Source organism: Zophobas morio, unplaced genomic scaffold (genome assembly GCF_036711695.1).
Source record: "Zophobas morio isolate AGI-343-1 ecotype UQ-CSIRO unplaced genomic scaffold, CSIRO_AGI_Zmor_V1 ptg000044l, whole genome shotgun sequence".
NCBI lineage: Eukaryota > Metazoa > Arthropoda > Insecta > Coleoptera > Tenebrionidae > Zophobas > Zophobas morio.
Genome location: NW_026972149.1, coordinates 3,971,277 through 3,997,591, shown reverse-complemented (window position 1 = coordinate 3,997,591; position 26,315 = coordinate 3,971,277). Strand labels below are relative to the sequence as shown.

The window sequence follows — 26,315 nt, the reverse complement described above, 5'->3', positions numbered from 1 at the left end:
TGACCACAGTTAAATAAGGGCTAGAGTTAATATCCTTATTTAACACTACAGCAGCGATTTCACATCACGTTTGACACACTTGACACTTTTTGAACGCTGCTTCCTCACTGGAGTTATCTATTAAGGGCAAAGTCAGCAAGTATCCTCAATACTCAAAACTCCAAATTATTAATAAAACAAGTATATACGAAATTATTTATTAGTAAGTAATAAACATGGAAATGTCAAACTGAGGAATTATTCTAAAAAATCACAAATTACAAAATAAAATATCTTTAAAACTCCAAATTTATTGAAAAATGAACATATAAAATGATTAAACGGAGTCACTTGTTAAAATTATTTCTTCTTGGCAGCTTTTTCTGCAGCCTTTGTGACTTTACCAGCACCAGTATCTTTGAAGCTGACGCTCTTGATAACACCTACGGCGACGGTTTGCCTCATATCACGAACAGCGAAACGTCCCAACGGTGGGAATTCCTGGAATGATTCAACACACATGGGCTTGGATGGTACCAAATTAACGATAGCGGCATCTCCGGATTTGATAGCCTTTGGATTCTCTTCGGTCGTCTTGCCGGAACGACGGTCGACCTTTTCCTTGATTTCAGCGAATTTGCAGGCGATATGAGCAGTGTGACAGTCGAGTACTGGAGTATAGCCATTGGAGATCTGGCCAGGGTGGTTCAAAACGATGACTTGTGCTACGAAGTCGGCGGCGCCTCTGGGCGGGTTGTTCTTGGAGTCACCAGCAACGTAACCGCGACGCAATTCTTTAACGGACACGTTCTTGACGTTGAAGCCGACGTTGTCACCAGGGACGGCTTCCTGAAGTGCTTCGTGGTGCATTTCGACGGACTTTACTTCAGTGGTGATGTTGGCAGGGGCGAACACGACGACCATACCGGGCTTGAGGATGCCGGTTTCCACTCTGCCGACAGGTACAGTTCCGATACCGCCAATCTTGTACACGTCCTACGAACAAAGCGGAAAATTATTTCCACGAAAACGTGCTACCTTCGGGTGAAAATTGAAGCGAAACGTCAGAAAAGATTAAGCCTATTGCAGTCACAGGAAGTCATTAATAATTTCAACATCATGAATGACGAATAGTCGGTCAGTTTTAGGTTAGGGTCAAACACGTGCACTCACCTGGAGCGGAAGACGCAGTGGTTTCTCAGTGGGGCGAGATGGGGGCAGGATGGCGTCCAGAGCGTCGATCAAACACTTGCCTTCAGCCTTGCCTTCTTTGCGTTCTACGTTCCACCCCTTGAACCAGGGCATCTTGGTGGACGGTTCCAACATGTTGTCTCCGTGCCATCCCGAGATGGGGACGAAAGCGACGGCGGCCGGATTGTAGCCGATCTTCTTGATGTAGGAAGACACTTCTTTCTTGATTTCTTCGAAACGCGATTCGCTGTATGGGGGCTCGGTGGAGTCCATCTTGTTAACGCCGACGATCAGTTGTTTCACACCCAAGGTGAAGGCGAGTAGAGCGTGTTCACGGGTTTGGCCGTTCTTGGAGATTCCGGCTTCGAACTCACCTGTACCAGCGGCCACAATCAAGACAGCGCAATCGGCTTGAGATGTTCCGGTGATCATGTTCTTGATGAAATCTCTGTGGCCGGGGGCGTCGATGATGGTAACGTAGTATTTCGATGTTTCGAACTTCCACAAAGCGATATCGATGGTGATACCACGTTCACGCTCAGCTTTGAGTTTATCCAAAACCCAGGCGTATTTGAAGGAGCCTTTGCCCATTTCTTGGGCCTCCTTCTCGAATTTTTCGATCGTACGTTTGTCGATACCGCCACATTTGTAGATCAAGTGGCCAGTGGTGGTCGATTTTCCAGAATCTACGTGACCAATCACGACGATGTTGATATGAGTCTTTTCTTTACCCATTTTGGTCTAACCTAAAACACGTAACACTAAAAGTTGGCTGTGCTCAGAAAAATGACATTTAACACTTCGTTCGATCGAATGATTTTCGCGACAAGAAGGCGTAGAAACGTCTCGTGCAACAAGTGAAAATCAATTCAAGTCACGTGGCGCAATTTCACAAAATCGACCAAAAACCGTTAAAATCACACGAATATTAGTCACCGGATGAATAATCGTTAATTACAAGGAAGAACTAAACACATGTTATAGGTGAAACCGTGGCTGGTCCAACAGGTTGAATCGCACCACGATGACTCTTCACAATGATAATTTCGCCAAAAATACGCCAATCCCGTCTTTAAAACCGTATTAAATCTAAAAACACACCCTCGATCACACCGCAACAAAGAACGCCGACGCCGAAAACCGCCTAATAGCGTTACAAACTCGTTAAACCGAGATTTCAGCATATGGCGGACATGACCGGAATGCATCTGTACACGTGGTGAGTGCGATGTTTTTGGCGAAAATTCAACGAAAACGACCACATCGAAGCAAATCCGCGACGAATTACACTAAAATTATTGTATACTTACGATTTGGAATGATATAAATGCAACAGTTAACAAATACCTAAATTATAGGAACACGAAATGTACAACTTAACGAAGCGGCAACCACACCGGACGACGAGCAAGTCAAAAAGGAAGAGGCCCACAAGTTGCGCTCTTTTCTTTCCCCCCACCCACGACGTAGGCGATTACGTAGCGGAAGTACTACGAACATCTACGAAGTACCGTTTTAAAATTACGCGGTACTAGAGGAATTTTGAGGACTCGCTTGTTTGTTATGTTTTGCTTGATGGAAATTGGGCTAATTGCGTGAATATTTTAATTTTAAGTAGTGCAGAAGTGCACTATTGTTTTCAAACGGGTTTCGTAGAAACAAATAGTTTTGCGAATTGATACTCGGCAGGATTGCGCAAATTAATGAAAGATTGCGATACCGAACTGATATCAGACGCTTCGAATTGAGTGCTATCGATTATGGAAATATTTTTAAACAAAATATTAAATTATGCGTTATTTGGAGGCAAGCAAAGTTCGACAATATTTTACAGCTACAAGAAATTTATATCGGTTACCTAGTTTATAAAAATTTTCCACTAAATACAGTACAGTTATAATAGTCTTCACGATTTATCATTACAATCAAGAAAATGTTATCATGAAAAAATTATTAATAGGACTGTTTTTTAATAATAAAAATCGTAATTTTACTATGACTCCAATTAATTTTTAATAAAACATTTAAATAAAAAGCTCCACACAAAGAAATACTTTTCTACTTTTTAATTTTTAATTTACTTTTGTTTGTACGTATTTCAACAGAATATAAATTATTCATTCAAAGATACTCCAAATTAACAAGTTTTTTAATTGCTGTTCCTGTATTATAACTAGAGTAACAGAATATATGCAATCTTCAATCAATTATTATTTTTCAAGGTTTACATAAATTGAGATAATTTAAACCGACTGACACTAATTAATCTCGTACATTTTGCATATTTAAATTACCTCCGATTTTGTGCAATTTTATAAATATTTTTAAAATCTTCATTGAGAATTCAGTTATTTATGTGTAAATAAAGCTTCCACAGCAGTGTTTTGAAACCGAAAGTGGTAATTATAAAATCCAAGACGTGTGTTCGCAGGAGTTCATTTCAGATTAGAAAAAAACATTTTATTAAATTATATTTTGAATCCGTTCCCAAAATAATTTTAGATTTTAAAAATGAATTATTTCAAAATGTATTCCAAAAACATATAGTTTAAATAAGTTAATAACTAAAAAAAGTTTCAAAATATTTAAATTTAAGTCAAAGTAACTCTAAATGCTTTAAAACAGTCTCATTTTGTTCGCGTTTTTTCACTTTTGCTTTCCTCCAAATAAAAACATTTTCAAAAAACACAAAAATTCTTACTGCAACACACAGGGCGAATCTTGGTTAGCACTGGCACTTAGGAAGAGTTGTTCACTAGGCAAACTAAGCAAAAGTGGACTGGACGCATTGGCAGGACCTTTTATATTCTGCGCAAAGTATGCTTACTTACAATTGGTCACTGTAGGCGTGAATCAACTTAGAACTTCTCCTTCCATGCAGACTTGTTGTAATGCTATTTGTAATTTTAAACATGCTTTTTTAAAAAAAAAAGAAATCGATATAGGTTTAATTTTTAACAATGAAAGTAATATGTATCCTCTTTTGGCGCCATTTCATGTTAAAGAACATTCATGTGTGTATTACTTATTTTTTTTTTAATTTCACAACGGAAAAATTCAGCTTTTACATATTTACAGTCAAATTCACTGTTTAAAAAACTGTAGTATTTGTGTAAAAAATAAATTAGACAATAAAAAGTCTAGATGAAATTACAACATATTATGCAAAAGAATCGCCAGATATTCTTTTCTCAATTTTTCAAATTCTAGCTAGATAATGACGTCATTAATACCACATTTTTAATTATAATTAATTAAATTACATCTTTATTGAAATTTGATTTCCCTTTTCTGTCATGGCATTTTTTTTAGAATTGATACATATTGAATTGAAAACAGACAAATTGTATTTGGTTTAATGTACCAAAAATATTTAAGCAGATTACTGAGCAGCAGGTGGCAAGATTTTGACACAAATCCCTGACTTATGACGCTAGGCTAGGAAAGGAATTGTAACATCTCATTATTAAGTTTTCCTGATACCGAAATAATAAATACGGGAATTGTGATATGTTTTCAATAACCGAATATCTACAGTTCTGTATCTTGGGAAAGATTAGATAACATTCTTTGACTCATTCGTGATGATGGTTGTACGTGTGTATTTCACCAAGTCACTGGAAATCAGAGCTTGAATGAACCATGTTCATTACAAAAATATTTTTGACCTTGTAGCCACCATATCACTCAATTGGCATAGCAAAGGGTTGATTGGTAGATGAAAATGGAATAATACTTTTTTCGTTGAAAATGATTTCATTTTGATTTTTATGAAAACATGCAACCAGTAATACAAATTTTAGTATTTCAATTATTTGAAAAAAAGCAATTTTGAAATCCGGTGCCACAAAAATGCTGGAATTTCCGAAAATGGCGTTATTACGGAACGTAGCGTAGTTTTAACTGTTTCAAATAGTATGTTGTTTAATTTTTTTTATTAATTAATCAGTCAAAACTTCAAAGCTACATCTCTTCAAATATTTAACATATTAGAATGGAACAGAGATGTCATGAATTCAAAACTGAATGAATAAAATAATATTCTTTACAACTAAACTTCCACGACGTAGCTCAAAATTAAAAATAAAAAAGTAATGTTCGAGGCAGATTGTTACACAATTTTTCCTCTTTCTCCAAAAATCTGGATGTCAGGTTAAAAACTCAACACAGATGCATAAACCACAAGTGCAGGAGTATGTTATTTTATAAAATTTAAATAAGATTTACTATGACGTAATCCCGCATCCACTTTAAACTGACCAATCAGCACCGACTGGTAGGACGTTTATTATGTTTTGAAATAATTTTGGTTGTATTTATTTTTTTAAACCGCATTATTTTGGCGGTAAAATAATCCATTTACTAAATGGTATTTGTATTTAAACAAATTGCACAAATAGTTTCAGAATGTCATTACCTTTGATTTGGCATAAATATTTTAATTATATTTTAATGTCGTAGCGGAGTAATATTGGTCATATTGTCTTTTATTCAAGGTCAGTTACACTTCTCATTTATATTTTCTCAAAGGGGTTTTGTAATGATTTTTTTTCTTTAATTTACCACACTGCCTAAATATTTTAACATTTTTGGGCGCCAGTTAGGTTGTGCAATCGCATAACGACTCTAGATTGTGTTAAACAATATACATAGCTCGCTCTATCTCTCTCTAGTGAAAATAATACAATGTGAAACAATTAACTCTCTCATGATTTTTTCCAAAATTTCTTCATGACAAGCACTATGAATGGTGTCAGAGTAGTAGATGATCGTAGTTTTTACGTCGATTTTTCATTTTTATTTTATTCCGTACACAAAAGAAAGGAAGAATTGCTGTTCTCATTTTTAGTTTGTTTGACATAGAAGTGCATCTCTCTCTTTAGGGAATGTTGGGAAGTTTCCATACGTTGTAAAAGTAATTTTGTTTACCTGTATTAACACACCCGAGATAACGAGTTTACCTTGTGACCTTGAGATAAGTAGGTGCTGCGCCGGCGTAAGTAACAAAGTCCTGACTGTACTCAAGCGGCAATTATGAACTTTTGTAAGTAATAAAAAACAACACGAAGTAAATAAAATAAAACTGCATTTATTAAAACATAGAAAATACACGGTAAGACCCTATGCTGCGAATCAGGTCTAGAAGTCTGTAACCACATAAAAAAGAAAAAAATCACTGTAACTATAATAAAATAATATAGAATCTAAGAGTGGTGCACAGATTTTCCGTGACGAAGTGAAACGTAACTGAGTTAAGGTACAAAACTTTGGTTCAGTAACTGAAAACCAAATATTGCTGAGTAAGTTCCTATCTATAGAATTGTATCTAACTTAACTTTACACTTATAAAATAGTACAAAAAATGCTTGGAGCGTATATCTCAGAAAACCTTAAATTTTAACAATTTCAACAATAGTATTTAAATTTTAATCACTTTTTGAAATTGAGATCAATAAATAGTTATAAAAATCAGTAACATTTTAAAAAGGCACACCTTGCACGGTTATAACCGGAAAAATCATCAATCACTACTTGTGAAGTATAAAAGGCACGAAAATCGTAACATTCTGATCACTATAACACATGAATATAATAAAATTACAAAATAAAATATATACGTGTATACTGAATATTATTGCAATGCGAATAAGTCTTTTCTTTACCCTTCACGATTCAGACCAGCGTCGCCGTGGATTTACCCTTCGTACCACCACCTCCGCTGCTGTCAATCTGAAGTTTATGTTTATACCAAGCGTTCATTTCATCAGAGAATCGTTCAGCAACATTAGCGTTTGATATCTGACTGAGATCAAAACTCGAATTTAGCGAATTATTGTCCAAACGCGTCGGACTGAGCGGCCTGAAAATCCAAAACACACTTAAAATCGAGACGACCAACCAAACTCCAGCAAAAATAGCGAACTGTGCGGAAAAAGCGTGAAAAGCCAACATGCAAAACCACTTACGATCCAGGACTGAAATTATGGTTTTTGGCAGACTGCGCATGCGCTTTGTCGAACGTCTCGTTCAGATTTTTCTGAAACGACGCATTCATCGGCAATTTTCGCAGATCGTCTGGTTGCTGCTTGATGGGCGACTTTTTGAATTTCGTTGAATATTTGTAACAGTCCGCCATTTCGAAGGGTTTTGTTTCTTCATGGTAGGGCTTGAAGTGCCCGGCCTGGACGATGGTACAATTTTTGGGGATGTTATTGTTAAATAGCTCTATGTTGGTATCAGGTATTCTGGGGGACGGATTTGATTCAGCTGGGATTTCCAGTGGGGGCTTGGGGGTTTGCACAGGCTGCACGTGCTGTGGTGGGCTTAATATATATTTTTCTTCTGGGGACAAAACGGACGGAAGGGCCGATTGGGATCTTGAAACGACCGAATGAGTTGGCGACACTGGGCCATCGAGGAAAGTTTCCCTCCTGTATAAACAAGAAAGACAACAATGTAAAATAAATATTTGAAACAAAACTATAGTCAAGCTTCTCCCCCACTACGACTTACTTAAGTTAAGACAAAAAAAACTTAAAAAGTACCAAAATATGTAAAGATTTTTTTACCACAAAATAGTGCAAAAACCTACAGACAAGGTTCAAACTCATTTTGTGCATTTTAAACGGGATTTGTTACTAAAAACATTTTCAGTGACGTCATTAAATTTTTGGTGGGGATATTCTTAAAATACTTCTAAAATTTCACAATAATCGGTGCTGTTGTAGCTTGAAGCACTTTTCCATATTCTAGAAGCTATAAAACGTCGGCAAACATAATCAAACGTAATCAAATTTTTGGGGTTGATAAAATACATTTTGATTAAAAACTTAACATCTTACAATAACTTCACAACATCAAGGTTTCAAAGTACATATTTAGTTCTGCAATTCTTGATTTAATCAATAAAATAAATTGACTCAGTCATTATTTTTTTTCAGACACCCTGTATAAGCAAATCTAAAAGTATTAATGCAGTGTTATATCACAAGTTTAGACTCATCATACTTTGTATATTTAAGATTTTTCAGCAAAATTTTGGGGCGGCGTCATCAAATTTTCAGGGGGGACGAGCAAATACATTTTGAGCAAAAATTTACCATGCCTATGATAACTTTAAAACATCTCCAAATTTTCAAAGCATTCGATTTTGTAGTTCCTGATTAAATCAATAAAATAAATTGACGTATTCATTAATTTTTTTTTAATCACCCTGTATATGCAAATCCGAAAAATATGAATGGAATGATAAATCACAAGTGCAGACTCGTCATACATTTGTACATTTTAGTTTGGATTTATTCAGCAAAATTTTGGGTGACGCATCAATTTTTACGGGGGATGAGCAAATACATTTTGTAAAACTCCTGTACTTATATACTTTTACATGTATATTTTACATATATTATACTATTATAAGCGAAGTTCGTACATGGTTATTCGTTAGCTTATCGCGTAAAATCTTCAGCTTCGGACTTGATACATTCTAGTGTATTGCACTGTACGTGTTCGCAATGACATACGTGTTCTTGCTGAAATGCTAGGAACCGTTTTACCCTTTTATCAATGCATTCATATTTTTAGAGCACTTATTACTCAGTTTCTTATCATGGACAGAGGAGACCAGACCGAATATAAACAAGTTAATAGAGTGTGTTTTCGTAACGTAAGGCGTTCGAATCATAGACACGGGCGGGGTATGCGTGATTAAAGTATAATACAATAATGAATTCAGAAGAACAAACTTTGCGAAAATCTATAAAAAATATACTGTTTTAGAACAGAGAAAAAATAATTAAAAAAATTCCTGGGTCCAAATGTAGAAAATATAGCCCTTCAAAATTTACCTTTTATTTTCAATATGTCACCATATTCTAATTCAACTAGCTAGTACTTGCTAAGATAAGACTGACTTTGGCAAATCACATACCTTCCAAAAAAAAGAGGGCGGGTGGGCGGGACTAGTATTTGATAAGATAAGACTGATTCTGGCACATTTGACATTTTCGACCATTTTTCAACGATATCCGAAAATTAGTTAGACATTTTCTTCTAGATTTCGATATACAAAAGTCATTTTCGGCTTCGTTTCTTGGGACATTGCTACCATTGTCCCAAAGTCTTTTTATAAAAATATAAAATTTGCAAAATCAAATCTTAAAATTTTTCGAAAAATCTGGATTGTACTTTACTTCAGGGACGACGCAAGCTCTATGGGATAACCCTGGGCCATTTTTTTTAATAAGAAGGTGGGTTAAGTAAATGTCAACTAATCCTATTCTATATGACATCCATTTTGAAAAAAAAAGTAAAACAAAATTGTAGAAAACATTTACCAATTTAGCTTAAAAACTACAAAACCTTCTGTAATTCAACAATGTACACATGTCTATGTTTTAGTATGGGAGTTACCATAAAAAAAAATCCTCAAATTTTATCATTTTTCTCATAAACTAGATTTACTTGGTGTCAAAAGCGACGGAAATTCTATCGAAATAATATACCAATTAATCGTACATAATTTTAACTCAAGGGTACATTATTAAGTCCACAACTCTAACTTCGGAAAAAATCGTTAAAAAATTCCTTATGTCAATTTGACATGCACTTATAGAAACAATATATCGATTTAGACCGATAAGTCAAAAAAACTCTAACAAATTTTAAGTTTTGTTTTGTATTATAAAATAAAGAAAACTATGGATGAAAACAAGATACCTCCAAAATTATTTTGAATAATGGAAGTCTAATTGATTTGCCAAAATCAGTCTTATCTTACCAAGTACTAGCCCCGCCCACCCGCCCTCTTTTTTCTTGGAAGGTATGTGATTTGCCAAAATCAGTCGTATCTTAGCAAGTACTAGCTAAGATATCTAATATTAAAGTAAATGTAAAAGAGCGCCCTACGCGTTTGTTTCAACTGAGTTTTTCCATTGCAAAATTTAGTAATGACGTCATCAACATTTTTGGACGGACAGGTATATCAATTTGGATAGATGCAGCTTAAGATAATAAATTTTGATTAACGATTTCATCGACATAGACAGACGGAAGGAACCGGGGACTACTTATTTCGTACTCTAGGGGCCATGAAACGTCAAGAAAACATGAAAGTGGCTAGTCGTCGAATGGATATTGGGAATAAACCCAAACACAGCGATTTAAATATTTTAAAACAACAAAACCAACGAATTACATACTTAGCATACACACACCACTTAAAAATTCAAGTGTCACTTCAAATATGTACTTTATTTGATTCCAAGCAAAAAATTGACGTCATTTCCAAAAAACCGGTCATTTTATAAATTTCTTTATTAATCGTTCTAAATTTCTTGTTTTTTTTTTTGTCTGAGCCATACTCATTGACAAAAACTAAAATCAGTTAACATAACCTATAATTTTATAATAATGACAGGCTATGGCCTGGTTCTGATCCATTCCGTACGAAACACATTTTTCTAACACTAAATAACTATCTAGGTTCATTCAAACTTTTGACAATTTTACATTGCTTGTCATTCATGTTTCGTGAACTTATAATACGTATTTAGTTCGTATATTTGAGTTTAGGTCAGATTAAAAATCTGGGACACCTGGTATAATTTGCAGGTGTTCTAAATTTCAACATTTCAACTTAACTTTTTCAATTCAAACTTAACCTTACCACTCTTTTTGTTTTTGTTTGCGAGCAGCCTGTGCCGCCTCGTTAATACTACGATTATCACTTTCACAAGAAGAGTTATCATCACTTTGCCAAACGCTATCGATAGTTTGGCCGCCTACACTACCTAACGATTGAGTTCTGACAAGCTGTCTATTATCTTGGGACCTCCTACTTATCACCTAAAAAAACAACCACAAAAATAAAAAATCTACCACTTCCTAAATTTGTGTCACATACTTGTGGCGACTTCACCGTAGCCGTTCTGACATGATCTACATGAAGCGGCACACTAGCAAGAGTTGCCGACTTATTGGACACAGATGGCGACACTCGCTTATGCAGTCGTTTATTTTTCCTCCTATCTAAACTACCGAATCTCTTGTCTCGTTGCCAGTTCGACTCAATGGGGCTAGAATTACACCAAACCATTTCCCCGCTTTCCAACCGTTTCCAGTAACCTCCCAAACCTAAATTCATCTGTTCATATTGTTGGTGCGGCTGTATCTGGTGCGGGTTGTTCGTGTGGAAATTTTGCTCGGGTTCTGGGTGTAACCTATAGTCGAGGTTTTGGGGGTAGAACATTTTGGGAGTATTGATGTTTGGACTAGATTGTCGGTGTTGGATTCGCGACGTAAGTTGACTGGTTGGACTGTGGTGGTTTTTGGGGATGGAGGGGGCTTGCGTGTACTGATTGTTAATGGGGTAGTTGTAGTGGTTTGTCGATCTAACGATTTGTTGGTATTGGTTTTGAGCTGGGTGGGGGTAGTGCGTGCTACCGGGGGAATGCTGCGGGAATTGTATATGCGCATTATGCTGATTATATTGTAGAGTATTATAGTTTGATATGTGATTTGACAAATTTTCTCTCCTGGAATTAATAAAAGTCAGAACGAATTGACCATTTTTGGTTACTTACCGTTCCATGTAGCTTCTGTAGCCGTTGATGCTTAACGCGTACAAACCCCTAGCTATTTCTTCGTGTCTTGCGTAAGACCCTTCCACGTATGAGTTATTAATATTTTTATATGGCATTCTAGGGTTGGATAGTAGATAGCGTTGATCCACATCTTCGCTACTTACACACTTATTGGACCTCATGCTATGGCGCAGGTCCGACTTACCAAAAGGCTCGTTCATACTAGTCCCTACTGATATATTATCATCTAAAACAACGCATAAAAACACAACCGTGACTATTTCCCCCTAAACCTTGTTCCGCAGGTCTCGGCTTCTTCTTCTGTTTATGCAACTGCTCCGACTGCTGCAGCTGCGCTTTATCTTTCAAACCTGTCAATTTTTCTTGGAGAGTAGTAAACTGTACTTTGTGTTGTTGATAATCGGCCATGTGTTGGCGACGCAATGTCTAAAATTGGCTCTCCTTTGTTAACTAATCTTGCAATGCGTGACCTATCTATACCTTACTAATATTTTGTTCGTTCGCCAGACCCAGAGCGGCTTCTGCCAGTTGGGCGTGCAATTGTATTTGAAGCTCAAGATCTGTAGCCGACTCATCTTTACTATTTGAGTTTTTAATCAAGTTTTCTGGTAACTGGTAAGCCGTTCCGACGCGTCTGCGAATCTGGGGCGGTGTTTCCCCGGGCTCTAGAGGCATTTCTTGCGGAATAATCCCAGTCAAATCTGCTTCCTAATGAGAGAAATTTTAAGTATGCTTAACGTCAGTCGGGTTGACAGATAAGTAACATTCGACTTGGCAGAACTAGTGTGCGAGTTTACATTTTTACCAAGAATGGCTTTTTCTCTAGGTCCGGGCTAGGTTGAACGCCATAGAATGTTGAGCGTATGAAAATAAAAGAATCTTTCGTTTGACGTAGAAACTTAAATTGGCGCATATGGTAACAATAACATTAAAACAGAGAAAACAAAATCTAAAAATAATGTGTACATATACCACATGTGAACTGCTTCCTCTTTTTGATCGCTTGAATTCTTATATACTAATATTTTTTTTTAGTTATTTAAACAGAATTTAACTCTTATCTTTTACAAGAATTGTGAACAAATTCGTATATCTATGTTTGGTTAGTTAATACCATTTCCGTTTTCGATTTGACGAAAAGCAAATGCAGAAGTACCACCTATTTCATAAATAAATCATGATTTTGCGAATTACAATAAATGACAATTATTTTGTTCCGACTTAAGTAAAGGCCGCACTGCGCAGGCGTGCACGCTTAACGGCGTTGTCGAAAATGTCATTAAACTTGGTTTTTATGACATTATTATTTATGTAATGTAAATTTTTTATTTTATCATCTTCCAAATAAACTTACAATTTCGGTAGGCGTAAGTGACATAACATAAAATAAAATCAATAATAATTAATAAGCGCGGTTTGTTTGAAATAAAATATCAGCAATTATCTGGCAGATTTTATTGACACATATTGATAATATTGTTTCTGATTAAAAAAAATTAATCATACTTTGACCGTAAAATACTTGATTTTACTTGTAGTATCTGTGAATTTTATCAAAAAAAATGTTCCCGTGATTAAACTGGCGATTCCACTTGTGATATGAACTACACACATACCTGCAAGCATATTTGTTTCAATTCTTGGTTGCATTTAGCTAAAGACTCCTCAATAGTTTTCTTTCGTTCTTGCAATGTCGCAAGACGTGTGATGTTTGGGTTTCCGGTAGCCCCCATCTTTACTGACTTATTATGTTCGGTATTAACACCATCCTCTACAAACAAAATTAAATACCCATAAACAACCATCCAGAATGCACTTACCCATTGTATACAAAGTCATCTAAATACACAAACCAGCTGTGCCATCATAATGGGCGGGTTGAAATACACTTGAAAATTACATCTTCTTTCAGTTTTATTCAATTACGAGTAAAATTATGCAATGTCTTTCATTGAAAAATGACCAATCGAGCTTAAACTACAACCATACAACACAACTCACAACAGTATTGACAGTTGGACTTTGACAACTGTGACAAGCAGGGCTGCCAACTTGAAACCGAAGCGATCTCCCCTCCCTGGTGCCAAATTTTTTTCAAATGGACATTTTTGGGAAACAGGAAAGCGATCATTTAAGAAATAAACTTCCCACTCTGCTACGGTCTATCGCACCCTTATTACTTTAAACTGAAACATGTATTTATACCTCTTTTATTTTGTAGTCTGACATTAAAATATAATACAATAAAACATTAAATTTGTATGCTATGTTTTTTATTAATTGTTGTAATATTGATCATGGTAGAAGTGCTGAATTAACTTCGTTCATTTATTTAAAGCCTGCTCCCCCACCACAGTTTAAAATCGACGCTATGCGTCAGTTGTCATACGTGATGCCATGTGTCAAGTTACCGTTCTGTGGTGTCATGTTGACGTGACTGTTTGACAGAAAGGTTATGGTTACATCTACATTTGTGCAACGTTACAGTTCAGTGGTGACCAGTGAAAAAAGACACGATGTTTTTGAACGATATAGACCCCCAGTTTATCAAATCCTTAAATTATTTGTACACCAGCGATAATTTAATAAAAGGAGAAGCAGTCCCGTTGCAGTTTTACCTCGAAGAAGCGATAAAAAATAAAGTCGGAATAACAAAAGACCTCTCGGGTGTAGTAACATCGTCTTTTAAACAGAGAAGGGTTACCGAATTTAAACCCTTCATTAACACACTCGAAGAAAGCAATGGTTCCAGTTCAGATAAAGAATTAGAGTTGGATTTACTTAAAGAAGACTTAATGTGCATTGTATGCAAGTATGTTAAAATGTGCGATTTGGGTCGCTTTTTATTTAAATTTTGTAAATTTTAGTGGAATGGATGTGGGGGCGCGGAACCGTTTATTGGAGTGTTCTGACTGCCACATGCTGTACCATCAAGAGTGCCACAAACCCATCGTCACGAATCAAGATTCCTTTGACAGTTGGATTTGTCAAAACTGCAAGGTACCAATTGTTCTATTTGACACACTATTATTCATAATTTTTTCAATAGGATGCCAGTAAAAAACTTAAATTAACGTCAGCCCCAACCGTTTCCTCTACGTCGTCTCATGGAAAAATGTCGTCTTCGTCTTCCTCGTCGTCATCTTCTTCCGTGTCGTCATCAAAGTCCAACTCCTCGTCGCACCGTCATTCCAGTAGCAGTTCTTACAAGTCGAGCGCCTCTGACTCGAAAAACGACAAATGTAAGTACCCCTCACCATTCTTGGACTGAGCGTTAAAAAGGTAACGTTAAATTTTTGTTGTGGTTTTCTTTCTTTTTCTAGATTCAAAAACAAGTACATCTAGCTCAAGTAAAACTTCATCATCAAGTACATCAAAACCTGCGTCTACTAGTACTTCTCGCACAAATGTTACTCCTAACATTAATATCATTAGCGCTGATAAACGTATTCAGATTATGAAAAAGAAAGCCGCTAAACTTCAAGAAAAACGTTTGACACGCTTGGCTCGATAAAACGTAGATTTGATATTACGAAAATCCGACAGGAATTTATATTGTAATATTTATATGTACCAAGATATTTAATAAAATCGTATACCAAATTTCGCAGTTAGGAGTCACTCAGTAATGCTTGTTGCGACAATGTATACTCAGAACGTTGTTTTTGTTCAAGGTCAAACTCAAGTCTTAATCACGTGACCACGTAACCTTAAAAAATATAATTTCAGCTAACCTGAAAATTACCATCACGATTTTTGCACTTAAACCTTTCTCAGTTAAGTTCATATCATTTCCCGCTTAACGTTCTGAGAATGTTTTGCATTTTCAGTGTGATGCACCTGTTTCATTCTGAGCATCTTACAGGCCAGGTTTCAAGGTTGTGGACCCAGCCTAATTATGTTCGCTTGTCCTCAATGCCAAAATGAAGACCCTAGTAAACTAGTGGACGTACGGACCGATTAAAGTAATGTTACAAAAAACCTGCAGTGCCCGAGTTCCAATTAGGACTTATTTAATTAACAGTGGGAAATGGACTTAAGTAACACTGTATATACTTGCTTTTTGTTAAAAATGAAAATTTTAATAAAGATCTGTTTCGTTGATTAACTTAGTGTCATTTACTAACGTCGTACGACAAACGTGAATACAGGGTGTACAAGTAAATGTGGTGTTCTAATTGACAGGAAATTTTTATTCATATAAACAATACTGTATGGAATGTAACAATGCGAAGCAAAGGTTTAACTTACAAATGGGTAATTATGCCACAACCTCGATGAAAATAAAAGTAATACAAAGTTATGTGTTGGAAAATAAAGAATGGGCGTTGTGTCGATATGAATATAAAGTTAAGCCTGTCTACAACGTAAAAATTATCACATCATAAAATACAAGACACCATTCGTAGTTCTATTAAAACATTCTGCCTTAAATTCAGTCATCAATTTGAAGGAACTTCATTAAATTTGAAACCATAAATATATATATATAAAATAAAAATTAATAAATAAATAAAGATAAAATAAATTTGCAGGTGTCGTTACAATAGTAAATAAATAATGTATCAGACGATGATTTTTGATACAATAAACCTCGCAGTAGTTTTAAAGCTAACACACAAAAAATAGATTCTTTTCTTATAGTTAGAAATTAATCTAAAATTTTGCTGTGATATGAAAAAATATTAGTTATTACTAAAAACTTTTCTAACATTGTTATATATATAATATATATATTTCAATATACAGCAACGCTTAAAGGTCTCGACTAAGTAAAAATCTGTACATATTTCTCTACCTATACATATTTACAAGAAAAATCATAAATTACATAACATTTTAAAACTGTTTATAAATAAAATACATTAGTAATGGCAAAAATCGGATTAAAAACGATGAGATCGAAATTTACATACTACGCACTGTGATAAAATTAAAACACCATAAAATCATTTTTACAAATACGAAATATATAAAGAATAAATAAATCTGATAAAACATGATGAGATTCCGATGTAAATAAAATTTGGATGTAAATAAAACAATCATTAACTCATTGTCCAGTTTGCTTTAGAATTCGTGTTTGTATGGATGACGAAGATTCATCCAAATTATCGCCGATAAAAAATATTTACAACTATGTACACTCCAGGTATGAACACTTCAGTTATATGTAATTTATACAACAACAAAAGTTACTGTTATATATGTGGGTCACATTTGTTCATATCTTTCAAAATATCACCGAGAACATCAGTTGATTGTGACAATCGTGGACGTTTTATGATTTTTTGGGGCTTCTTCTCCTGTTTGTGTTTCAAAATCTGAGACGTATTATCCAGCGGAATAAACCTAGGTATCTGCGCATGCGCACTTTCGTTTGTCATACCAGGCGGAGAATGATTTTTCTGTACGCTGCTTGTCAGCGAAGTACTCGATAACGTACTACTCGTACTACTATTCAGCGAAGTTTTATTCCATTCGTTCTTACTTTCGCTGCCAATTTTTTTCGAATCTGAGTGTTCTCGGTCTTTGTGATGCGAATGACTACTTTTATGTCTACTCTTATGGTCGCTGCTTTTGTGGCTTTTGTGATAATGGTGGCGTGACTTATCGTCTGAACTTTTATCTTTTGATTTATCTTTGTCTTTGTGGTAGTGGTGATGATGGCGATCTTTGTCTCGATCATGCTTACTTCTATCTTTGTGTTCGTGTCTGTCTTTGTCGCTCCTTGATTTGTGGCTGTGTTTATCGTGATCTTTACTACGTTTCTCTTTATTCTCGTCCCGAACTTTATCCTTTGAACGACTCTTATCTTTACTGAAACTTTTGTATTTGTGCTCGTTTGGTATTTTGTCCTTCTCTATTAATACTTGTTTTTCGAAATCTAGTTTCTGTTTCACCTTCAACACGTTTTTAACGTGATTATTTTTGGACGATTCGTGTTTATCACACACTTCTGTTCTCATTAGTACCTTGTTATTGATCTCATTTTCATCCACGTTTTTGGTTTCGTACGTCGGGTAATACTGTTGCAATCTAACGTGCCACGCTAAAATTCAAAACTACTATTGTTTGAAACTACAATTTTTTTTTAGAAAATCATACCTATGCTTGTAACTGCAGTGACCGTTCTAAACTGATGTATAATATTCCTCGGCAAGAAATATATGTCATTATCGTACAGATTTACACGTGCATATTCTATACCTTCTCTTCGCAATTGGTTTAGTTTGGCGTCCTCTATCCACGTGACACACTGAAAAATAAAACACAATTGAATACTAAAATAGTCGGTCGCCAACCGTCGAACAGGGGCGTACCTGCGATATGGGCGGCTCGTGCAGGTCCAGCTGCAGTTTTTCAGCCAGAACATCAAAATATTTGGCGGAAAACGCCACAACGTCTTTAGTGATACGATTAATTGGTCCTTCGTTTTGTCCTCCGTGAATTGCTTTAAGAATCCCGACGGCGGCTGTGGTTTTCCTGTCTAACCCAGCTCCCACGTGATCCGCATGCGCTTTAGTCCTGTCCTCAAATAGGTGTTCCCTAGCTTCAGACATTCGTGGTAAGTACTGAAGATTTTTAAGTTCGTTTATGCCGGTTCTACGGAATTAAATTAAGTACTGAGGTACGTACTTTGATTTGGTGACTTACCGTTTTCTCTTTAAGGGGGTTCTTGAATCTGCTGTTGGTACTAACTGTTCGCCGGGTCTGCACCATACTATAGGTCCGTCGTTGGATTCTGTGCGTTTCATGTCCCGACATATAGATAGTCGCCCCCATGGCATCGTCTACAATAAGTACCGTTTTTTCTTCCAAGTTAAATAAGATTAGAGTTACGTACCAGTTTTAAAAAATAGTTCGATTCTAACATATCCAACAAGTCCGGGAAGTACCCCCCCACCTCCTCATGCGCAGTACCGACGATACTAATTTGGTGTAAAGGCCCGTATCTCACAGTACCGCTTTCGTATTGTTTAGTTACGTTTCTGTTGTATTCAGCGAAAGTGGTCGTTTCAATGTCGGAACTTTTGTTCAAAAGGCCGTTTTTTACAGTCAGGTTTGGGTATTTCTCGGCCATGTATTCTAGTATATCAGGAAGGAAATTGGCGGATCCGTGAATGACGGCGATGACGAATATAGCGTGCCCGTCTGAGTTTTCCTTAAACGCTAACGTAAAAAACTCCTCGGTTAACTCCATCTGCTCTTCCGGGCGTAACTGTTTCAGCTCGTCGTCGTACATCCTCAGGATTTTCGCCCCGCCGTTTGAGTGCGTTTCGATGTGGTAAAAACGGCGGTATTTTAAACTGGTCTAAAAATTAAAATATCAAATGATTAATCAAGTGGGTGGCGCCGTGGGTGCGGTGGGTTCGTGATACTTGATTAATGGGTTAAAACCTAATGAGTGGTATCGAAGGTTTTATACGCCGACGTTTCGGAATTTGTTGTTGTTTGTGAAGATAACAATCGATGGGGTAAAAGCTAACTTTAATGACAAGTTGATTATACAAAGAATGAATGGATGTTCTCGGACTGGTGTCACTTTTCACGTCACGTGGTACAGCGAAATGAAATTAGACTTTGTAGTTATTTATACTGAACTTTCATCTGCTCGGATTCACAACCAATGTCAATGAAGATATTTTTGTTAAGACTAAAGGCATACTAACACAAATTTCATGAATATTTTGTGATTTTGATGTTTTGTCTAAAATTTGATCAGTGAGAAACAATATATATTTTTTGATATGTACATCCAGTGTGATACAAAATAAAAGATTAAGCCTGCCTGTATAAACAAATATAAAAGCTATGAATAAAAACTCCAATTGTTTCACCACAAATAAAAAATTATGTCACTATAAATTTCATGGGAGACATGGTTGACAAAATTTTGAGATGACGTCATTATATTTTTGAAAGGAATGACAGCTGAATTCTGATTAGCCATTTTCTACGTTCGTTCTTTCGTTTCCGTCATTTGTTGCCGACTTTCGACATATAATTTGCGAAACTACTGGACTGATTGGCAAGATTTTAGATGCTAACCAAAACTTGTCTCACCGACAGTTTGATGCGAAGTAAATACTACTTACAATTTGTAAAATAATAGTTTCATATGCATCCACCGATTTTTTTACCTTCAGACATCCACATTTTATGAGTTTCTTATTAGTTATAATTTTCATTACTTTGATAAAATATTTTTAGTAATATATATCCAATTTTTTTAAAGACATCAAAAATCAATTATTTTCGTTTCAATTATTTGGAATTAAAACTCAAAATAGCACGAAAAAGCTAAAGTTATGAATTTTAATTATGTTTACTGCTACAACTTTTTTTTTCATTTACATTGCTAAATAGTAATAGTGTCATTTTTGTTTACAATGTTTACTCAGATATTTTTAATTAACGTTTGCGGTCATATGTACAATTCGTTTTTATTTTCCATGTATTTGCGCCTTAATAAATGTATTATTATAATGAAGAGTGGGTGGGTGGGCGGGGCTAGTACTTGGTTATAAAAGCCTCTAAGAAAAAATTAAACTTGGCCCCGCCCACCCACCCGTTTATTTTCTTCTGAAAAAAGAAATGAATTTTCTTTTTTCTCTTTTTAACAGCCTAGGATCTATTAGTTTCTTGGCACTTTACAGAAGAGCATATAATTAACTCCGCCTTCATTTTAGTAATTCATTGTATCTAAATGAAAGGTGGATTTTATAGTGATGAACAGAAATAAAATTGTTAAAATGAGAATAGGGTGGGTGGGCGGGGCTAGTACCTACTAGGATAAGACTAATTTTGGCAAATAACACTCTAAAAAAATAGAGGGCGGGTGCATGCTAAGTAAGACTGAACAATATTTAGTGTAGTCACTGTAATGAAGAGGGGGTGGGTGGGCGGGGTTACTGCTTACTTATAAAAGACTCTGTAGAAAATAGTTTAACTTAGCCCCGCCCACCCACCCGTTTCTTTTTCTTCTGAAATAAGATGTGCATTTTTGTAACAAATCATATAACAAAAAAAAACTATTGTTCTTCTTTCTCTTTTAAACAGTCTAGGTTCTATTAGTTTCTTGCCACTTTACAGAAGAACATATAATTAACTCCGCCCATTTACCCCGCCTTCATTTTAGTGACTCATTGTATCTAGTTTGAATGAAAAGTGGATTTTATACTGATGAAAAGTAATAAAATCGTTAAAATGACAACAGGACGGATGGGTTGGGCCTGCGAAGATATGACTGATTTTGGCAAATAACACTATAAAAAAAAATAGAGGGCGGGTGGGTGGAGCTATCACATGCTAAGATAAGACTGAACAATATTTATAGTAGTCACTGGAATGAAAAGGGGGTGGGTGGGCGGGGCTACTGCTTGTTTATAAAAGATTCTGTAACAAAGTTAAACTTAGCCCCGCCCACCCACCCGTTCTTTTTTCTTCTGAAATATGAAATGCATTTTTGTAGACAATAACATAAAAAAATACGGTTGCGTTCTTTTTTTTCTTTATAAAAGCCTAGGTTCTATTAGTTTCTTGCCACTTTACACAAGCACATATAATTAACTCCGCCCACTTACTCCGCCTTCATTTTAGTTAATCATTGAGTGGTATGAATAAAACTGAGTAGATGCTTATACTCGAAGTACAAAGTTACAAAGTACATATCTATTTGAGCATCAACTCAAAATGTTTCCAGTTTTTCTAGATGATGCTAATATTTGATACTAAGTAGATGCTCAAGTATATAAGAGTAGATACTCGCTGATACTGAAGTAAATACGTCGTACTTCAAGTATAAGCATCTACTCATTTTAATCTGAATGAAGATGAATTTCGTACTGATGAAGGTGGGCGGGGCTAGTACCTACTAAGATAAGACTGATTTTGGCAAATAACACTATCTAAAAAAAATAGAGGGCGGGTGGGCGGGGCTATCACTTGCTAAGTAAGACTGAACAATATTTAGAATAGTCACTGGAATTAAGAGGGGGGTGGGTGGGTGGGGCTACTGTTTTCTTATAAAAGACTATCACAAAAAGTTAAACTTAGCCCCGCCCACCCACCCGTTTTTTTCCTTCTGAAATAAGTAATGCATTTTTGTAGCAAATAATATAACAAAAAAAAAAAAATAATTGTCGTTTTTCTTTCTCTTTTAAACAGCCTAGGTTCTATTAGTTTCTTGCCACTTTACAGAACCTATAATTAACTCCGCCTTCATTTTAGTAATTCATTGTATCTGAATGAAAGGTGGATTTTATACTGATGAACAGAAATAAAATCGTTAAAATGAGAATAGGGCGGGTGGGCGGGGCTAGTACTTGCTAAGATAAGACTGATTTTGGCAAATGACTCTCAAAAAAAATAGAGGGCGGGTGGGCAAGGCTATAATTTGCTAAGATAAGACTGAACAATATTTAGAGTGGTCACTGGAATGAAGAGGGGGGTGGGTGGGTGGGGCTACTGCTTGCTTATAACAAACTCTGTAAGAAAAAGTTAAACTTAGCCCCGCCCACCCACCCGTTTTTTTTCTTCCTAAATAAGAAATGCACTTTTATAGCACATAACAAAAAAAAAAAAAAAAAGATTAACAAATAGTTCTTTGAGCAAATTTGTTCCATTTCAAAAGATGTGATGTAAATAAATGACATGAGTGTCTGTTTTTCAAGCTACTAGATTGTTATCAATAAATATGAGTTTTTAGTCAATTTTATTGTATAACTTTTAAAGTATTGATTTTACAATATTGGTTGCTTTTGATTTTTTACAAAAATCAAACTTTTCATTTATGAACAAATATACCTAGTGTTCTATAAAAAAATAAAGTTGACGTAATTTCCGGTTCTACCGGAAGTGATAATAAAAATCTGAGGTTGCCATCACATAGATCTTTTAAAATGATACAAAAGAATAAAAAAGTTACAGGGGTTGTATCAAATGAAAGAAACAGCCTGTATAATTAACTCCGCCTCCATTTTAGTGATTCATTGTATCTGGTTTGAATAAAAGGTGGACCTTATACTCATGAACAGAAAATTGTTAAATGAGAATACGACGGGTGGGTGGGGCTAGTTTTCTGCTAACATAAGACTGATTTTGGCAAATAACACCCTCTAAAAAAATCGAGGGCGGGTGGGCGGGGCTATCATTTGCCAAGATAAGACTGAACAATATTAGGAGTATTCACTGGAAAGAAGAGAGGGTGGGTGGGCGGGGCTACTGCTTGTTGAAAAAAGCTAGTTAGCCCCGCCCACCTCTCTTTTCCATTCCACTGACTTATTGTATTTATTGTAAAATAAAAATGGAGTTTTATTTTTATAAGCGGTAGAATCAAAGAATTAAAACAAAGTCAAAAGATTAATCTGTAGATTCATAGAAAGAAATTGAGAATTTAACTGAAAACAAATTTTGGAAGCTGTCCTACTTTCAAAAATATGTTGAAAAAATAACGATAACTCTGAGTGAAAAATGAAGTGATTTTCATTTTCATTGGTTGCTGTTTGTCTTGGACACAAATTAAAAAAAATTGTAATGAATTTTAAAATTTCAAAATCTAAAATATTGCTCTGCAGTTTCAAAAACCATTTAAAAATAACTACTGTGTTGCTTTTATATTGGTTTTTAACTGGTGTACATCCACATATTTCGTCATTATTTCTGTATAGACAAGTGTGATACTGAAGATGCAACATTAAATTCTGAAACGTCGGCGTAATCTTCGTTATTTCACAACGTTTTAATCCACGTACTGAAGAATGTAAACTGGTAATATTTCAAGATTGCTACTCCTAATTGTAACAATTTTGAGTACATAGAATTATTTCACACTTTTGAGTTTTTGAAATACAATAACATACTAAATGGTGGATATATACAGGGTTTTTCACGCAAATAATGAAGAAAAAAAAGTGAACTGTTTCAACAGAAACGAAAATAATTCAAGACTCGAAATTAAGTTAAATTGAGAAACCCCGTATATATAAATTACTACGCGTCGAAAAAAGGCATAAGAGTAGATAATTATGTTACTACAATTGGTGTGATGCTCAGTGAACACACAACTGTTAATATATTTTGATGTCAAAATATACTGACAGTATGTGACATTTCCAAAGCAGAATTACCAACTGCCGTGAAACTATTATCCACTCTAACCCATTTTTTCCTACAAAATCAAAAAAATATAATACAAAAGCATAAATTATACCTAAATCTTCAGTCATACTACGTGAATTTTCATTTTCAGCTTTCTGAATTAAACGTTAATAAAATACACTAGCTTCTGTACACCTCAATATCTTCGTCTTCAAATACAATTTCAGTTCTTCAAATTTAGTTTCTTGTTTAATTTTGTAACACTATAAAAAACAATAAATTTACAATATCTCGAGCACAAAAAAATAATTCCTTTCCTCAATTGTACATTTTCAAAATAAATCTAGACAAAAACACTGTGTCGCAATAACGTGCAAACTTACATCAGACGGTGGGTAAGTGTAATTCCCGTTCGTCATCAACCTTGGATTTGCGGACTCTCTGTGCGACGATCTGGTTTGCGTCCCTACCGACTTCTTCCTCGACGAGCTGCTCCGCCTCCTGTCGTGCTTTTTCGCACCGTCGTGCCGCCGCGACTTGCTTTTATCGTCGCTTTTGTGCTCACTTTTGATCGGAGTGCTTATAGGCTTTACTTTGTCGAAGTCCAGTCTTCTCAGTTTCACGTCTTTGTGGTCGGCGTCAGCCGAAAGCGCCCTCTTAGCGCTGCGTTTAGGAACCGTGGTGGTTTCAACTGATCTCGTCCGGGCATTGCGCGGCGAACAACTGATTAGCTCGACGTTCGAAGAAGGCTCAATTTTTGGGCGAAATTCGCTTTGATTGAAATTGTTGGTTTGTTCTTCAATGGCTGTTAGTAGCTCGATGCCTTGCTTTCCTTTCAGGAGACTGTAATCCAAGTCTGAATCTAGTGTCGGACAAAGATTCTTTGGTAGTTTATTGCTGTTTGTAAAATTTAAATCATTTAATATATCAATATCATTATTATTAACATTTGAATTTATCTGAAGGCCACTGTTTTTTGAAGTTTCCTGATTTAAAGAAGTGTTATTAGTGTCTATGGTAATATTCACAGCACCAATATTGCAACTTTGATCACAGCCATTTTCAGAAACTGATTTATATTCATCTTCTTCCTCTTTGATACAAAAATTCTGGTCAACTTCTGTCACACTAATGTGATCATTTATTTCTTCTGTGTTGTTGGTGAGGAAGTCGGACGTTTCGACTATCTCCTTAGTTTCGTCAAGGGGGTCCTCCACACCTATCACTTCATCACTGGATCTTCGACTGTTCACTGTATCACTATCACTAAAGCTAGCACTGGAAGTAAGGTAGTTCCTCTCCGTCAAGTCCGTCTTGATTTGGCCATTCGTTAACACTGTCGGAGTGTTTTCAGGTGACACGTCTGAAACTAAAACGACATTAGTGACGTCGCCACAAAACCAACAACGCAATTTCAACACCACTTTAAGCTAAATCCGCATTGTTTTGAACCCAAACAAAATTAAATGCCATCGTACTCACTTGTTTCTTGTCCGTTGTGGTTAAGAACCTTGGACATGGTACAAGAGCACCTTCCGGGGCTTCCACCGAAGGAGTTGCAACAAGGATCGCAGTCATCAGTTCGTAGAATTAGCCCTTTATTCAAGAAACTATTATTTTCATCATCACCAGAAGATTCGTCATTCGACGCCATGATTGTAAAAGCCCGGGTTTAGTGTTTATTTACAAACTTTTCATTAAACAAGATTCACAAACAGTCACATAATTACACCGTACACTAAAACCACAACACAATATCAATATTTCTCAAAAATTAATGTGAATTACTTTTAAAATACGTACAAAAAACGTGTAAAACTACAAAATGTCCACGCTTGCCGCCATGCTTCTCCTAACCGGGCATAATGTCGCTTGCCATCTTTGTCACACGACAGTGGCGTAACATATCCCCACCACCGAATACCCATAATTTCACCTAAATTACCTTCACCGAAGGAAAACACCCAACGAAACGTGCAAATTCACACACACGAAACGTCAAACGAAATCGCAAAAAACTAACCCGGATGGAAATGTTCAAGTTCAATGAAAATCGACGCGCGGATGCATGCTACGCCCTTGTCCAGCGACCCTTCAAGTCGGGTTTTTTACTTTAATTTTGAATTTTTGACAACGGCGGTGACGAAACTGGCAATCTGGGGCACAGACGACCAATTACTCAAACAAAATTTTATTTGCAATTTAAGCAATAACTCCTTTTTGCAGAAATGAGGATTCATGCCCTGAGTCACGTAGCCACTTTATGGAGGGAAATTCAAACACGGGAGACTCGCTATTGCCAATTTTCGTGTTGTTTAGCGGAACAAACGAGAATACTAACGAATAATAACGAAATAAAGCAAAAATGACAACATAAAGAGTAGAAGCTGCATTTTTGTAAAAACTTCGTTGGAAATTTTGCCACAAACTACTGGCTGC

The 26,315-nt window shown here is 35.7% G+C and overlaps 4 protein-coding genes across 7 annotated transcripts; 1 reads left to right on the top strand and 3 right to left on the bottom strand.

Annotated features, from left to right (window-relative positions):
- Positions 1–270: 270 nt before the first annotated feature.
- LOC135141701 (elongation factor 1-alpha) lies at positions 271–2,593 on the bottom strand. Of its 2 annotated transcripts, none has more exons than XM_064073023.1 (3): positions 2,481–2,593; positions 1,153–1,916; positions 271–975 (listed from the first exon to the last, which is right to left on the bottom strand). In XM_064073023.1, exons 2-3 carry the CDS (start codon positions 1,903–1,905, stop codon positions 340–342), a joined length of 1,389 nt encoding a protein of 462 aa, XP_063929093.1. In that variant the 5' UTR covers positions 1,906–1,916; positions 2,481–2,593; the 3' UTR covers positions 271–339. The 2 variants fall into 2 exon arrangements, with proteins under 2 accessions (XP_063929093.1, XP_063929094.1); XM_064073024.1 differs by having other exon boundaries at positions 2,518–2,589.
- A 3,646-nt stretch (positions 2,594–6,239) lies between these two features.
- Positions 6,240–13,805, bottom strand: LOC135141384 (uncharacterized). Its single transcript, XM_064072441.1, has 9 exons — positions 13,595–13,805; positions 13,391–13,545; positions 12,255–12,482; positions 12,047–12,200; positions 11,754–12,000; positions 11,075–11,705; positions 10,838–11,016; positions 7,137–7,601; positions 6,240–7,030 (listed from the first exon to the last, which is right to left on the bottom strand). The coding sequence occupies exons 1-9, from the start codon at positions 13,611–13,613 to the stop codon at positions 6,844–6,846; spliced, it is 2,265 nt and encodes a 754-aa protein (XP_063928511.1). The 5' UTR covers positions 13,614–13,805; the 3' UTR covers positions 6,240–6,843.
- Positions 13,806–14,154: 349 nt separating this feature from the next.
- On the top strand, positions 14,155–15,882 carry LOC135141207 (integrator complex subunit 12-like). Of its 3 annotated transcripts, XM_064072079.1 has the most exons (5): positions 14,156–14,586; positions 14,642–14,774; positions 14,824–15,016; positions 15,098–15,550; positions 15,605–15,882. In XM_064072079.1, the coding sequence occupies exons 1-4, from the start codon at positions 14,291–14,293 to the stop codon at positions 15,286–15,288; spliced, it is 813 nt and encodes a 270-aa protein (XP_063928149.1). In that variant the 5' UTR covers positions 14,156–14,290; the 3' UTR covers positions 15,289–15,550; positions 15,605–15,882. The 3 variants fall into 3 exon arrangements, with proteins under 3 accessions (XP_063928150.1, XP_063928149.1, XP_063928151.1); XM_064072080.1 differs by lacking the exon at positions 15,098–15,550 and having other exon boundaries at positions 14,155–14,586; positions 15,640–15,882; XM_064072081.1 differs by lacking the exon at positions 15,098–15,550.
- Positions 15,883–15,946: 64 nt separating this feature from the next.
- Positions 15,947–25,950, bottom strand: LOC135141206 (uncharacterized). The gene is made up of 8 exons (XM_064072078.1): positions 25,680–25,950; positions 25,359–25,614; positions 24,260–25,245; positions 18,622–19,089; positions 18,432–18,568; positions 18,098–18,380; positions 17,883–18,033; positions 15,947–17,826 (listed from the first exon to the last, which is right to left on the bottom strand). The coding sequence occupies exons 2-8, from the start codon at positions 25,528–25,530 to the stop codon at positions 16,976–16,978; spliced, it is 3,048 nt and encodes a 1,015-aa protein (XP_063928148.1). The 5' UTR covers positions 25,531–25,614; positions 25,680–25,950; the 3' UTR covers positions 15,947–16,975.
- Positions 25,951–26,315: the final 365 nt, after the last annotated feature.

Excerpts from the sequence above, each read along its gene's own strand:
- LOC135141701 (XM_064073023.1), bottom strand. The coding sequence starts at position 1,905 with ATGGGTAAAGAAAAGACTCATATCAACATCGTCGTGATTGGTCACGTA. Across the intron at positions 976-1,152 it reads CACTGCGTCTTCCGCTCCAG|GACGTGTACAAGATTGGCGG; the intron begins GTGAGTGCACGT and ends CTTTGTTCGTAG.
- LOC135141384 (XM_064072441.1), bottom strand. Across the intron at positions 12,001-12,046 it reads GCCGAGACCTGCGGAACAAG|ATGATAATATATCAGTAGGG; the intron begins GTTTAGGGGGAA and ends GCGTTGTTTTAG. Across the intron at positions 7,602-10,837 it reads AAACAAAAACAAAAAGAGTG|GAGGGAAACTTTCCTCGATG; the intron begins GTAAGGTTAAGT and ends TTGTTTATACAG.
- LOC135141207 (XM_064072079.1), top strand. The coding sequence starts at position 14,291 with ATGTTTTTGAACGATATAGACCCCCAGTTTATCAAATCCTTAAATTAT. Across the intron at positions 14,587-14,641 it reads TTAATGTGCATTGTATGCAA|TGGAATGGATGTGGGGGCGC; the intron begins GTATGTTAAAAT and ends TGTAAATTTTAG. Across the intron at positions 14,775-14,823 it reads GGATTTGTCAAAACTGCAAG|GATGCCAGTAAAAAACTTAA; the intron begins GTACCAATTGTT and ends TTTTTTCAATAG.
- LOC135141206 (XM_064072078.1), bottom strand. The coding sequence starts at position 25,530 with ATGGCGTCGAATGACGAATCTTCTGGTGATGATGAAAATAATAGTTTC. Across the intron at positions 18,381-18,431 it reads ACCCCCTTAAAGAGAAAACG|AACCGGCATAAACGAACTTA; the intron begins GTAAGTCACCAA and ends TTAATTCCGTAG. Across the intron at positions 17,827-17,882 it reads CACTGCAGTTACAAGCATAG|CGTGGCACGTTAGATTGCAA; the intron begins GTATGATTTTCT and ends TTTGAATTTTAG.